This window comes from Camellia sinensis, chromosome 14, assembly GCF_055761805.1.
Source record: "Camellia sinensis isolate YWXY chromosome 14, ASM5576180v1, whole genome shotgun sequence".
In the NCBI taxonomy this organism is placed as follows: Eukaryota; Viridiplantae; Streptophyta; class Magnoliopsida; order Ericales; family Theaceae; genus Camellia; species Camellia sinensis.
Genome location: NC_138974.1, coordinates 63,323,187 through 63,338,643, shown reverse-complemented (window position 1 = coordinate 63,338,643; position 15,457 = coordinate 63,323,187). Strand labels below are relative to the sequence as shown.

At 33.4% G+C, this 15,457-nt stretch overlaps 1 protein-coding gene across 1 annotated transcript; it reads left to right on the top strand.

The window, feature by feature from the left end:
- The first annotated feature begins 6,591 nt into the window (after positions 1-6,591).
- Positions 6,592-11,811, top strand: NPC1 (non-specific phospholipase C1). The gene is made up of 3 exons (XM_028247859.2): positions 6,592-8,077; positions 9,874-10,050; positions 11,211-11,811. The coding sequence occupies exons 1-3, from the start codon at positions 6,973-6,975 to the stop codon at positions 11,516-11,518; spliced, it is 1,590 nt and encodes a 529-aa protein (XP_028103660.1). The 5' UTR covers positions 6,592-6,972; the 3' UTR covers positions 11,519-11,811.
- The last annotated feature ends 3,646 nt before the right edge of the window (positions 11,812-15,457 follow it).

Below are 15,457 nucleotides of genomic sequence, written 5' to 3'. Positions count from 1 at the left end.
AACGAAAAACATTTTAGGCGACTAAAATTGTATTTTTCGTCGCTGAAAGTAGTAGAATTGGCGATTAAAATGAAATTAGTCGCCAAAATTGATCACTTTTGCTGACTAAAAGAGTTTAGTCGCCAAATATAAGGGTATTAGCGACTAAAAGGCAGTTTAGTCGCCGAATGTAGGGGTTTTAGCGACTAAAGGTTGTTTTGTAGCCAAAAGTCACGGTTTTTGGCGACTAAAAATGATTTAGTAGCCAAAAGTGATGGTTTTGGCGACTAAACGGCAGTTTGGTCGCCAATTATAGGTGTTTTGCCGACTTAAACAGTTTAGTCGCTGAAAGTGAAGTTTTTTGGCTACAAAAAAAAAATTAGTAGCTAAGGTTCAAGAATTGTCGACTAAAATACAATTTAGTCGCCCAAAGTAGAGGTTTTGGCGACTAAAATTCAGTTTAGTTGCCAAAAGTGCTATCCTTAGGCGGGATTTAATTCTTTTAGCGATAGAAAACAAATTAGTAGCCAAAAAATGGAGAATTGGCGACTAAAATTCAGATTTAGTCGCCAAAAGTGCTATCCTATTTTTTTTAGTAAATAATTTATTTTTTACATAAAATATATTGAATAAAAATAATTATTTATATATATATAATTTTGTATTAATACCAGTCAATATAGTATATAAATAATAAATGTTGCATTAATATTCATGTGATGTTGTAGTGGTGTAGTGGGGAGAAAGTGTGGTAAAGGTTGACAATGTTGGGACGTTACGGTTTCGAAGCTTGGGACTAGCAGAGGCAATTTTTTTTTTTTTCCTGAAAAATGGTTTTGGCGACTAAAGTTTGTGGTTGTCGAAAGTATACTTTTTGGCGACGAAAATTTAGTCGGTAAATGTTTAAATAATAAAAAAAAAATCAGTATTGGCGACTAAAAGTTTAGTCGCGAAATGTATAATTTCCAAAAATGGAATTCCATTTGGCGACAAATTCTTTCGTCGCTGAAGACCTGTATATTGCCGACCAACAGTTTTTAGTCGCCAAAGGTATTCGCGACCATGTATTTGCGACAAAACCAGCGACTAAAAATTTTTGTCGGGGAAAGTGAAAATTCGACATTTGGCGACTAAAAAAGGGGTCGCCAAAGATGTTTTTTCTTGTTGTGTATATTTCATTTATATGATGCCTAAAAAAAATTATGAATCAGTAAAAATCAACAAGAATACAATACAGATAAGGTTAGAGAAAAATAGAGATCCACAACCACAAGTGAAACTATCAGAAATGGGGAGATTATTCACCAAAAAATAAGAAGAAATGGAAGACACTTGAATTACCCATTAATATGGCACAATGGACGTGCATGACTTTATTGTACATTAAATGGACGTTTATCGTACGTTATAAGGTTGATATTTTATGTTGCTCCTCTTCCATAATGCGTACAAAACAAAACAAAAAAACCAGCAAGAAATGCCATGATTGTAGGTCCCACATTTTTACGTTGCTGGCCCCACGCACCCTTTTCCCTTAAAAATATTTACTAATGTTTTGTAACTTCTGATCAAAAAATACAAAAAAAAATACAAAAAATGTTTTTCATAACTTGGGCCATCATGGAAGACATAAACTAAACTGATTAAATTTAAAATTATAGTTCTACATTTATTTGTTCATTCATACCATGCATCTCATTTGGACAATTGGATTGTCACCACAAGAGAAAACAAATTATTGATTCTTGTTTTCATGGTAAGAGAATTATTGATTCTTGATTCTTGTTACCACAACGAACTTGTTTTTAAAAAATAAATTGATCTATTTTTTAAGACAAACATAATGAAATGATATGATTTTAATTATTAAATTAATTTGCTATCTAAAAAAATTATTAAATTAATTTTAAGTTTTTTTATAGATGATCTACGGACAAATTTTATAAGATGAACATCAAAATATTAAGGTTGTTTTTGGTTAAAGGATTTAGGAAAAGATTTGAAAAGGGAAAAAAATGTATGTAAAACTAGATGAAATGTAAGTATATTTTGTTCTCGTTTAACATAAGATTTTTTGGAGCTAAAAGGCTAAAATAGCCACAAAAAGATAAAATAAGTTAAAAAGTCAATAAAATAAAATGTCATATCTAAACTATAATCATTTTATTTTTTTTCTCTTACAAAAGTCAAAAAAATCAAAAAGTTCATCTCGGACAAGACTTTTTAACTCAAGACTAAAATAGTCAAAGAATTAAAAATTCAACTCATATTCTAAACGAAATATTTATTCCCATTTTACCTACTACTTATTTCTTTTTCTTTCTAAATTTATTATCAAATTTCCAACCAAACTAAGCTTAAAATAAAAATGCCGTGTTGAGCCCGTAGACATCAATAGTACATAAACTGGAGAGAATCATTTCTCGTTCTTTAAGAATATGCCAGCGTCACTAATCATATTCTATAATTTTGGGTTTCATTGAAATGAATTAAAGTTAACTTGTACGTGGATCGCAAAGATCTCCCAGCAGCCGTGAGAGAGAGGAGAGAGGGAGTGAAAATGAGAGTCCCACTTGGGCTTTTTAAAGATTTTTATATATTTTATTCTTTATATTTTGTATATTAAAGTAAAATTTTATGTATTTGCTAAATTAACAAACATTTAATACATAAAATTAATTAATTAATTAATTATTTGTACACTTTAATATATATATATATATTTTATCACAATGTTATGGTGCAAGAAAATAGAAATTTTAATGAAGGGTCATTAAATTTTTATTTTTTAAAAAATTTTTAGATTGGGAAGAAAATCTTAATTGCAAAACCGATAAAAAAAATCGGATCAATCTAGAACAACAGTATTGTAAGATCTCAAAAAGAGATAAACAACATCATAGAGGGGGAGAAAAAGTCCCCACAAGGGAGGAAAACAAACCTTCACATAAGAAAGATTATTACATCAATAAATTAAAAACTAAAAATCAAGCAGAAAAAAACTAGATCTAAGTCGCCACTGACCTAATCTAAAACTCTATTGCTTCACAAACTTCAACTTATAATCTGAAGACCTCACATCCGTTGGTAAAAAGATAGAACACGGAGGTTGAAGTGGTCGTTTAGCGTAAAATAAAATGTGTTATCCAACATCGATTTTCAAACTGTGAGAAGATCTGAAACTAAATCTTAAAATTTTGGACTTGAAAATAGAGAAAGTAGAGTGGTAATGACCAAAGAGAATAGAAAAAAGGAGTGGAGAAGGGTATTGGAGAAATGAGAGAATTACTACCGTCTCCCTCCCCATGGAGAAAAATCTAAAGAAAAAAATGAAGAGTGATTAATTTATCTGACCAAAATGAGTGATTCTCTTTAAAGCAAAAATCAGTAGATAATATAGTATTAAATCAAATATATCGTAGCCTTGTACATGTTTGGTCCACATTTGGACACCAATCCTAAATTAAAAATGGAGAAGATGAAAACCACTTAGTTTTTTTTTTTTTTATTATACTTTCTTATCATCTTGTCTTGAATTTGGAAAATATTCCAAAATCGGCCGTGGACTACATGTGTATGTTACTAAGTAACTATTATAATGTTATTGCATAAATGTTGTTACAATGAAGAAAATTCACATAGTAGAAGTGTTAAAATGGAGATTTAACCTTTTTAAAATTCTAACAGTATTGTCTTATTCAATGAGCTCTCTTTGTCCGTCAACCCTCCCAATTTATATAGAAAAATTAAATAAGTATTTTTTAGTTTAAAATTATATATAAAAGGACGTCAAAATAAAAAATCACTTTGCTAGCATTCTCACATTTGACAAATCACACTATAGGATGTTTGGTACAATTGATAAAACAGATTATAAATTATAATTTAATGGATTATAGATTATAACTCTAGTGAGAAATTGTTAATCTATTTGGTACAACTGCTAAATTATACATTTAAGTTGTTTGAGTAGTGCTTAGTAAATAAATTTTGAAATAATTTTTTAATGTATAAATATCATTTTTACTCCAATTAATTGTAAATTGAAGTAACCTTTGTTAGTTGTAAATTTTGCTCCTCGTGCACATTTCCCACTAAAATAAAAAATAAAAAATACATAGTCTATTTGGATCTTTATATATATATTTTTTTTTAAAAAGTAAGGGTATAATATATCCATAGCAAAAATTGATAATCAAAAATATGAGATGAGTAACTTCTTATAATCAATTTTTTTTTTTTAAAATTAAAATAAGCTATTGGAATCAAAAGTTATTTAAAATAAATTTCACCAAATAGTCCAAAATAATTTTTTTAAAACTAAAACCTATAAATTGGCCAAAATAATCTACACCAAACAACCATATATAACCCATAGCTATGTACAAGTTCTTATCATTGCGCTAAGTAAGGCTCCCTTTTATGAACTTTGAAGCAATAGGTTCAAAATTAGAGTATCTTCAACGTTTATTCTCTTTTTTTTTTTTTCTCATTAAATTTAAGTAAAAGTTTCATCTGATGTCGCACGTTCCAATGGAATAATCTAAAATTTTATCAAATCACCAATTGACTGGAAAGACGATAGGGGGATGTTCAGTCGGTCAACCGACTAGTGTAATTTTTTCATATTCTAAAACAAATTTTCCCTCAATTTTGCAAGGGGATGGTCGTCGGGGGACAGCCGGCCGGACAGTCGGTGCTCATTTATTGTCCATCAGCCACCTGTAAACTAACAACTAACGATTATGTACAATAATTTGGTAAAAAATTTCAGTATCTTTAATTTAATGAAAAATTTGAGATATCTTCAATTTGATACTAATTTAATGATAACGTTGGAGTACCAATTTTATACATTTTTTTATTAAATTTAAATTTGATAAAATAAAAAATGAAGCGTTAAATATGCTCTTATATAATTGTCTCTTATTTGTACAATATTACTCCATGTAATAATTGAATTTGACCTTACTATCAAAGGTTAATACTAACTAATGAGCAAATAATATGAAAGATATATTTTTATAAATAAAAAATTCTCTCTAATTTTTCGATCATGCATAAGAAAATAAAATTTATCCCATAATAAAAACTACATGATTTATCAAATTTATCTGTAAAAAATAAATAATTATTTTCAAATGCATACTTGTTACCTATTTTTTTGCATACCATTGAAATGAATTAATGTCAAATCAATATAATAAATAAATTAATCAGATAAAAAAGTGAGATCTATAACAAAATTCACAGAGTTGGACAGGGTAATCCAATAAATTGAAAAAATCTCTTCTCATTTTCAGAAGACTCAAATTGTCTTGAATACAATAAAGTGGATTGAATTGTTAGTCAAGCTTTATAACCCTACCACAAGAAATGTCTCAATGATCTATGTAAAAGAAATAAAAATAAAAGGATATATTACACTTATCTTTCTTAAGATTTTTAAAAAATATATATTAAATAATTTTATAATTTTAACATAATTACACCGATCTTACTTACACAACGTTAATATAACTGAAACTGATGCAAACAGTGTGAAGATAAAATAAATAAATAAATAAATAAATATATATATTTTATTATAAAAGAGACAACAATATAAATTTTTTATTCATATAATTAATGAAAAGAGAACTATATATTATATAAATTAAAATTATAAAAAAATTAAATATAATTACATCAAAATTATAAAATTTATTATATATATTTTTTAAATCTCAAACATAATTTACCCAAAATAAAAAATTGACATTCAATCTTTATTTTTATTTTTCTCACTTTTATATGGCCACAAGGAACACAAGCAGCACATCAAAATGCCTTTATTTCAATTTTTCGTCGGATGATGACTTTCACCTAATCTGCTACGTGGCAACTTAAGGACTGCTCAAAGTCTCCCGTTACAGTCTACATAACTCACACGCAAGACCCAAAAGAAATTATTTGATAGTTTTTAAGCAAGATAAATAAATATAAAAAGAAATAATATTATAATATATATGTTGTATGAATAATAAGAGTCTTTTTATAAAACTCAAATCTTTGGTTTAAATCTTACTTATACCTTTGAATAATATTTTTTTATTTTAAAATATGTAAATTTGTCACATGACAGAAGTTTAAACCACAAAACTATTAGACATTAAATCATATGCTCACATATATAATAATAGGATAAACGCTTTCAACCATTAATTGTGTGACACTTGTTTAATTATTTCTTAAAGTCTAACATAAACTCCACAGCAACAATGATTCATCCCACTAAAAACATCACCACTAATAGCACTAATGCATTAAAAAAGTAAAAAAAAAAAAAAAAACACAACTCAAAGACCAAAACATCACATCATTAATGGCGGGACCCACTGCCACCTAATTAGTGGGAGCACTAATTAGTGCTCCCAAGCATTTTTCAACTCCACAGTTTAATAAATAAAAAATAATGTTACATTCATTGAATTTAATCTCTCTCAAATCAGTTGAATTTGTACATGTCAATTATTTGGCTGATCATTCAACCGGTCATTCCAGAGATTGTGTGGCCAGTTCTTTGACATATGCTACTTGATATGCCAATTGACAAAGGCGACTACCACAGTTAATAAGGGTGACGCTAATCATTCGACCGATCGTCTAACTTACATAATTCGAACGATTCAAATAAATTTAAGTTTGATGTATCAATATTTTTTCAGCAATAAAATACAAATTAAAACACCACATAAGTTTGCCCCAACACCACCATATGATTCCCACAAGGTCCCACTAATCATAATATTCCAAAAATCCAAAAGAAATATACCCTTCACTGCTACGTTATATAAACCCCACAATATCATATACGGTACAAAAATATATCATATGTAAACTCCACAAAAAAATATATCGTATGTAAACTCCACAAAGCTTTAACTACCTAGAAGACAACTTTACCCTTCTCCCCGATCGCCGCCCCATCACGGTGCCGAGTCGTCGGAAAACATGATTCCGCGGCGGCGAATCGCTCTCTCCGCCGTCTTCTTCCTCTACCTATTGGCTTCGTCTCACTCTCTCGAGTTCACAAAATCAAAACCCAAACACAAAATCGATGGACCCATCAAAACCCTAGTCGTCGTGGTCATGGAGAACCGGTCCTTCGATCACATGCTCGGATGGTTGAAGAAAACCCGACCCGACATCGACGGTTTAACTGGAAAGGAATCGAACCGGTTCAACGCTTCCGACCCAAACTCCCCTGAAGTCTTCGTCTCCGACAACGCTATCTTCATCGACTCCGATCCGGGGCATTCGATTCAGGCGATCCGGGAGCAGATATTCGGGTCAAATGTAACGACCGCTAACCCGGCTCCGATGAACGGGTTCGTCCAGCAAGCGTACAGTATGGGGGTCAGTATGCCCGAAACCGTGATGAGCGGGTTCAAACCGGAGGTTTTGCCGATATACACTGAGTTGGTGAACGAGTTCGCCGTGTTCGACCGGTGGTTCGCGTCCGTTCCCGCTTCGACTCAGCCGAACCGGTTCTACGTCCACTCTGCAACATCACACGGAGCTTCCAGCAACGTGAGGAAGGACCTCATCCATGGCTTCCCCCAAAAAACCATCTTCGATTCTTTGGACGAAAATGACCTCACTTTTGGGATTTATTACCAAAACATCCCTGCAACACTGTTCTTCAAGAGCATGAGGAAGCTTAAGCACATCACAAAGTTTCATGAGTACAAATTGAAGTTCAAACTACATGCTAAGAAGGGTAAGCTTCCGAATTACGTGGTGGTGGAGCAGCGTTACTTCGATGTGGAGCTCTTTCCGGCCAATGATGATCACCCTTCTCATGACGTAGCGATCGGACAGAAGTTCGTGAAGGAGGTGTACGAGATCCTGAGGGCTAGCCCGCAGTGGAATGAGATGGCTGTGTTGTTTACTTATGATGAGCATGGTGGGTTCTATGATCACGTGCCTACCCCTGTCTCTGGTGTGCCTAACCCGGATGGGATCATTGGACCCGACCCCTGGTACTTCAGGTTTGATCGGTTGGGGGTTCGAGTCCCGACGCTGTTGATATCGCCGTGGATCGATAAGGGTGTAGGTAAGTCTTTCTGTTTACTAGTTTGTTTAGTTCATGTTGCAATGTTATTGTTTCAATTATGTTTATCTCTGTGAATATTGGGTAGTTTCAATCTAGGAAGGAAATCCTAGTGAATCAATTTAAAGATTGTAATTGCTTGTTATAGGTGGAATTTGCTGGGTACTTTCATTTATTTATGCTTAGTTTAGTTGTCAAGTAAGGAAATTTTGTTGAATTGAGTAATGATTATAGTGAGTTGTGGTTTTGATGGTCTATTTAGGCTTGTTCCACGTGGTGTTTTTAAAATGTGGATGATGGAGTGGTGGCAATACAAATAAACAGAAGTAAGAAGTGAACATTTTCACGGAATGAAATTAGAGTTTGTTGTAATTGATCCGAGAAAATTTGTGTTTGGTGGTGCTATGAGGACAAGAGTGGCTTAAGGAGAGGTGGGGTTATAGTGGCAAGGAAAGAAGTCATGGCTGAAGATGAGAGGGATAACAGAACTTAAGACGGAGCTGATGCTAAAAGTGAACTTGTGCAGAGTATAGACTAGAGGTCAATCAAGTCTTTCTTCTCTTGAGTTAACAAGTAGGTTTTTTGTGGTGCCTGCAGATTTTGTTGAATTTCCCTACTATTGTTGCGATTACAATATTTTCCTAGTTGTCTAGAGCTTGTTCTTGTTACTTTGTTGCACTTTTTTTTTTTTTTTGTTGGGCATATAGAGGAGAAATTCATTTTCTACTTGTTTTTTTCCCCTATGATGTTTACTCGTATGGTTAACATCCTTATCTTTATTCTGATCAGGGTGTGCTTCATATGTTGGTGTTGTAACAAATACTATTTTAATTCTGAAGTGGTTGTCAAAGTAGATATCAAAGGGGTCAGGGAGATGCTTCGTTATCAATTTTTTTTTTTTGGGCGTTAGAAGTGCTTAATAGAAGTGTCCTAAAATTGAATAAAGCTAGAGAGATGCATGATGCGCTCAAATTGTAAATGAGTAACTTTTTATCAAGAATATACCTTTGCCATTGGAACCCACCATCTCTTCTCTTATCTCCTGTCCTAAGTGCCAAAAGAATCCCATGCCACTAACTCAAGTCAAGGGAGGATTGTCCTGCATCATTATTTCAGCCATTAGCTTACTCGTAACTAGCAAAAGTTGGAATTTATTGTTGAAAAAACAATCGAGAATGGTTATGTGAATGATAAATTCAAGTTTGCTATCTATGAAGTAGCAAAGATAAGTTTCCTTTTGTGAACTTCCAGACTGGTTCTTGTATTTTTTTTTTTTTTTTGACCAATTCCAGAACTGGCTCTTGTCATTCCCTTTATTTGTTGGGGGGCAGGGCGGGGGCATTGGAGGGGTTGGGGCAGCACGTTTGACATTGGGGAACTAGCATTGGAGTCAGAATGAGATTTTCCTGCCAACGTTTATTACTTATTTAGGTTCGGCATGCTATATAAACCTTTTATTTTTACGTCAGATTCAAATAAAATACGGTGATATCCTTGTCCAATGTTATTGACTGACCATATTTTTTTTTGCTTAAAATCCATTGTCATCTCAGGAGTCATGACAAATTGGCATATTGCCCCTTCCTTATCTAGTTTGAAATCCTTTCTTGTCACTCGTCTTAGTATATTGGAGAAGGAGATTCTTAAACAAGTCATCTAAATGTCTATATGAATGTTCTCAGGTTGCAATTATGATTGGAGTATTACAGTTTTCAGACATTTCTTTTATATTTCTAAAAATTTATTTTACTTTGGGAGTAATCTGTCTTTAAGATTAACTATTTGATTATTTGGTGCAGTAATTCATGAGCCAAATGGGCCAACACCAGATTCACAGTTTGAACATTCTTCTATCCCTGCTACTATTAAGAAGCTTTTCAATTTGAAGTCTAATTTCCTGACCAAAAGGGATGCATGGGCTGGAACGTTTGAGAATTACTTCAAACTTCGTGATACTCCACGTGATGATTGTCCAGGTTTGCATCATTGCATTTGTTAATTACTACCGGCTTTTCTATGCTCTTTGATTGATGAAGCTTGATAAATTTGCCATATATAGTTGATTAGTGAAATCGTAACTATGAAGCCTTTGTACATTGCCTAGTGTGACCTTACTGCTGCCCATTGTTGGTGCCTTTTCTTTGATAGGGCAGTATATTTATGATATGATGCTAATTGTCACTCATGATCTGTAAGAATAGAAGCCTATTAGAAAGGTTCTTGGGGAATTAGAAATAGTGATAATCTAATATGAAGAGATGATATTACTTTATTGTGAACTTAAAATGTCATATACAAAAGGAACAATGTGTAATAGAAATGAATAAAGAGAGGTAATCCTAATTAAAGTTTAATTATGGACTTAAGTTAAATAAAGGACTTGTTGCAATTAAAAGTTAGTTGTGATAAAACTTAATTCTTTTGTAAGACAAAAAAAAAAATACCAATTTTTGTGAGTCAAGGTAAATAGGAGAGCTCTCACAAGTGCTAACATTTACTCATTGCCTTCTCCCCCTGAATCTTTATGCTAGTGAGTGTGTCAGTGTTTGTGTTCATGAATTGCTCCGTGTGCATTCTTTTAGAGGTTGAAGCCAAACAATTGAGACTTTGAAATTGGAGTCGGTGAACTAAAAGGATCAAACACGAAATTGGATTTTGCATTTAGGATCATCTTCTATCTACAATTGATGTTTGCTTGTTATATATGTTTTTTATACATTATAAACATGATCATGAGAATTGTAAATCAAAACAAAATTTAAATTCTGCTGTGCTTGGGTATAGGATTCTCGGCCGTTTATTGGACATGGTTTTGAAAGTTGAGCATTCATAGTACCTGAGTTTTTCCGAACATGTAGATTGAAATATGATTACCTAGAGGCCCCCCTTTTGTTAATACAGTTGAGTGTTGAGGATCTCTTCAAATTGATTTTCCTCATATAAAGTCCTAAGTTGGGCTCAGCTGATGATATATAGGGTTGGATGGATATAATCTGCCACATCTTAGCTCTCAAGAACCCTAGAATCGAACATGACACTCGCGTGAGTCTGTCTCTTATTATAGTTTTGATTTAAGTAGCTATATACTCGCATTGAATTTAATCATCTTGAGCGGTGAAATTTGTTGGCTATACAGTAAAGCTCCCAGAAGTTAGGAGGTCACTCAGGTCACGCGGACCAAAGGAAGATGAGAAACTCTCTGAGTTCCAAGTCGAGTTGATCCAGCTTGCATCCCAGCTGGTCGGTGATCATGTTCTCAATACCTACCCATATATGGGAAAATCCATGACTGTGGGTGAAGCAAACCGTTATGCGGAGACAGCAGTTGCAAGGTTCTTGGAAGCTGGAAAGACAGCTTTGAGAGCTGGAGCAAATGAATCTGCTCTTGTCAGAATGAGACCGTCCCTCACTAGCCGAACTTCAGGGGGTTATAGCAGCTATTGATCAATCCCCCTCTACATTAGCGAGTTGTGTATAGTATATTCATATTGAACTTTCCATACTGGTGTACGTAAATTTTAGTAGTATTCAAACTTCTTAGTACCAAAGCAAGACCTGTTGGCCCGATCGGCCAATTTGAAGTCTTAATAGTAAACATATAAACCACTCTGTTGTGTATGACACTAGTGAACTTTCTGTATGGAGCTTAGGTCCTTTCAGGTGTTTTATAAAATAATTGCAAACTCCAATGGTTGAATAGTAAACATTATTTCGCCACGAGGTTGGTCAGTCTTAAATTTATTTGACCATGTGCTTGTTTTTTTTTTTTTTTGATTTGACCATGTGCTTGTTAAGTGGCTTCTACTATGATATTTTTAGCATTTTTATTACTGCATGTTACATTTAATGCCAACTACTCTTGCCTCATTGTACCAATGTCAATTTTGGAATAGGAAAAAAGCTTTCTGATCCTCTAAAGTGAATGACTAGGGTGATCTGGTGGAGCCGAATGGTGAGGGCATGACACCAGTCCCACTAATAAAATCAATGGCTGAATTACTAAAACCGCGTCATTTTGGTGGGTTAAATCTACCCCAAAACGGGGGAAAATGTATAAAACATTTTTATTTTTTTTGAAACACAACGTATAAATCTATAGCGGGGTGTTTTGAGAAGTTAATTAAAAGTTAATTTTTATTATGTTTTTTGGCTTTTTTGTGTAAAAAAATTGGTTTTTTTGTGGTTTTTTTTATGTAAAAAAGATTAAAAAATCAAAAAGTTTACTTTTTAGGGCAAATTACATATACACCCCTCGAGGTTTGGCTAAATTACAAATACCCCCCTGAGGTTTGAGAAATTACGAATTCCCCCCTGAATGCTATATTTGCATAAGAAATTAGGGGGTAATTTGTTATGAAATATAAACCTCAGGGGGTAAATTGTTATGAAAATACAAACCTCAGGGGGCGGGATGTAATTTCCGAAACCTCAGGGGGGTATCTGTAATTTAACCAAACCTCGAGGGGTGTATATGTAATTTGCCCTACTTTTTTTTTTAACTTGTTTCCAAAACACCTCCGTGAGTGCATATTTGGTTATCTTTTAAGATTTTTACAAGCTAGTCCTATTTTCAAGCCTTAGTACCCAATAGGTTCTTAATGGAGACTCTTTTACCTATAGGTATTGAATATTTTTGTTTATTTCATTTTTGGCCTCAGATTTTTATACTCAAATTTGAACATTTTTGGTTCTTAAGGGTTATTACTCTTTCTCTCTTTCTATCTGTGTGTGTGTGCATATTTCTCTATCAATAGCCATCGGCATCTCCATCGTTGTCGACCACCGCCGTCTCCATTGTCATCTTTGTCGGCGACCCCAACCGACATCTTCTTCCACTTTCACTATTGCTTCCACCTTCGCTGATGTCTTCATCTTCACTATCGTTGCCGACCATTGCCGTTTCCACCTTCATAGTCTTCGTTGCCTCCACCTCTCGATCTAGGATCTAGGTTCTTTGTCGTTGGGCCTTTTCTCTCTCTCTCTCTCTCTCTCTCTCTCTCTCTGTATATTGGGAAAGATCCCAGTGATAAATCTGTTGAAACCAGTGATAAGTTTGTTTAAACTAGTGATAAATTTGTTAAATCAGTGATAAATTTGTTTAAACTTGTGATAAATTATTGATGAATTTTTTTAAACCATTGACAAATCAGTGATAAATTTATTTAAACCAGTGATAAATATGCAGTGTTGAGTTTAGGGGTAAAAATGAAAAACACCGTTTGATTTTTTTGACTAGGACTTGTTAGGTAAAAAGACTGGTCCATAGAACCAATCCATAACTCTCTCTTATCTTTTTTGGGTACTTGTCTTTTCTCTATTGAGTTGATTGATCAAATTTAGGCGTCCAATTTGGGCCAGCTTAACTGGACAAACTTGAGTCTAGTTTGAAATTTTTTAAAGATTTGGAAGAAATATTTTTAAATTTGGTATGAATTTAGATAAAAATTTAAAAATTTGAATTAAATTTAGACGGACTTGAGTAAAGATATCAAACAATCTGAGCTTTCGTTTGAAATGTGGGTTGATTTTTTTGGCTTTTTAATTTTTTTGACTTTTTGACTTTTTTAACTTGGGATTAAAAAACCTCGTTTGGAATGGTCTTTTTGATTTTTTTAATTTTTGTGAGAAAAAAATTGAAACGTTTATAGTTTGGAGTGACATTTTGTCTTATTGGGTTAAAAAACTTATTTTGTCTTTTTATAACTAAAATTGCCCTACCCAACCCAACCCAATCCAAACTTTCATGCCAAACGAACCCTGAGCAACTTGAGATCTGAATTTTATATATATATATATATATATATATATATATATATATATATATTATTATCTATGACATGATATTAAAATAATTTAAATTATTAAATCATATTGAATATATATTATATCAACAATGCCACAAACCACTAAATTTCTACCACTAACACCACCACTAATGATGTGGCAAGTAAAAAAAAAAAAAAAAACACAAAAACTAAGACACAAAACACATGTGGCACCCACTGCCACATCCCTAGTGCAACTACTAATTAGTGGTCTGCATCTTTTTTCATATTATATATACAAATAACACTTTTTTTTAATTCACACTCATAAATGGTAAAGACTACTATAATTATATCTTTCTTACGTTATATAAATTATTTATTTTGATGTTATTAATGATTTTCTTAAAAAAAATATAGTAGAGTCAAATTTTAATAATTTAATAATATAACTACAAAAAAAAAAATTAAAATTCATTTACAATTCAGATAATTCGGACAATTCAAATTTATCAGGTCGGCTTGAGCAAGTAATCTCAGATTATAATTCGGATCTTGACAAGTACCAGTACAACTTAGATTTGGACAATCTAAACTCGGCCGAGTTGCACCTCTAACCAAATCCTGATTATGGAAAATCATAAAACATGAAACCCAATTTATTTTCTGCATTTTCTTAGCAACAAAATAGAGGGACAACCCAGTGAAGATCGAAACCAACGAAACAAGGAAATGTACGTAGATTTAGAGAGAGAGAGAAGCATTACTCTAAACCCATCATCGTCCTCCGTCCTCTGCCTCACTCCTACTCATTCCATCTTCCCTCTATCTCCCTTCTCCTCCCTCTTTCCACCCTATGCAAGCCCTTACCCCCCCGATGCCCCCACCCTTTTTGTAATCCCCGCCACCGACCTCTGCAAACCCACAATCGCCGCCTCCAAGATCCACCGGATGACATCACAATCTGGGTTTTAAAACCCTAGATCTGGAATATGTTTCTCTCTCTCTCTCTCTCTCTCTCTCTATATATATATATATATATATATATATATATATATATATATATCTGTATCTGTATATGAGAGGGTTCAAGAACGTCGTTGGAGAATTCGAAGATCTTCGAAGATCTTTGAAGAATACTCGAATTCTCTAGAAGATGATGAGAAGCTTAAATTCTTCAATAGGCACAACTAAGAACACAAAACCAAAGAGACGATGGAGATAAGAGATTGAGTGAAAAAGAAGGCAAAGTAATTAGAGAGAGAATAATGGCAAGGCTCTCCCATGGATCTCCCACTTTCACTCTCGAGGTTGATAATGGAGAAGGGCAATTAGTTCTTTCCCAAGAGTTATCTCTCCAAAATTCATCCCTTGTAAAGCTATGGGTGGGTGCTATTTATAGGCACCTCATGATGTAGGATGGAGCCCATATGCAAAGTACATGGGAAATATTCTCTCTAACCACCTTGTCCGAAGAGGTGACCTCTCCAAGGATGAGGAAAACCCCGAAGAGGAGATCAACCTCTCGGCGAACCCTTCTTCTTAGCCACACCTAACCAATGACCCCAATCATCCCAAGGGGTCAGGGGTAATCCCAGAGGACACCCTGCCGCAGAAG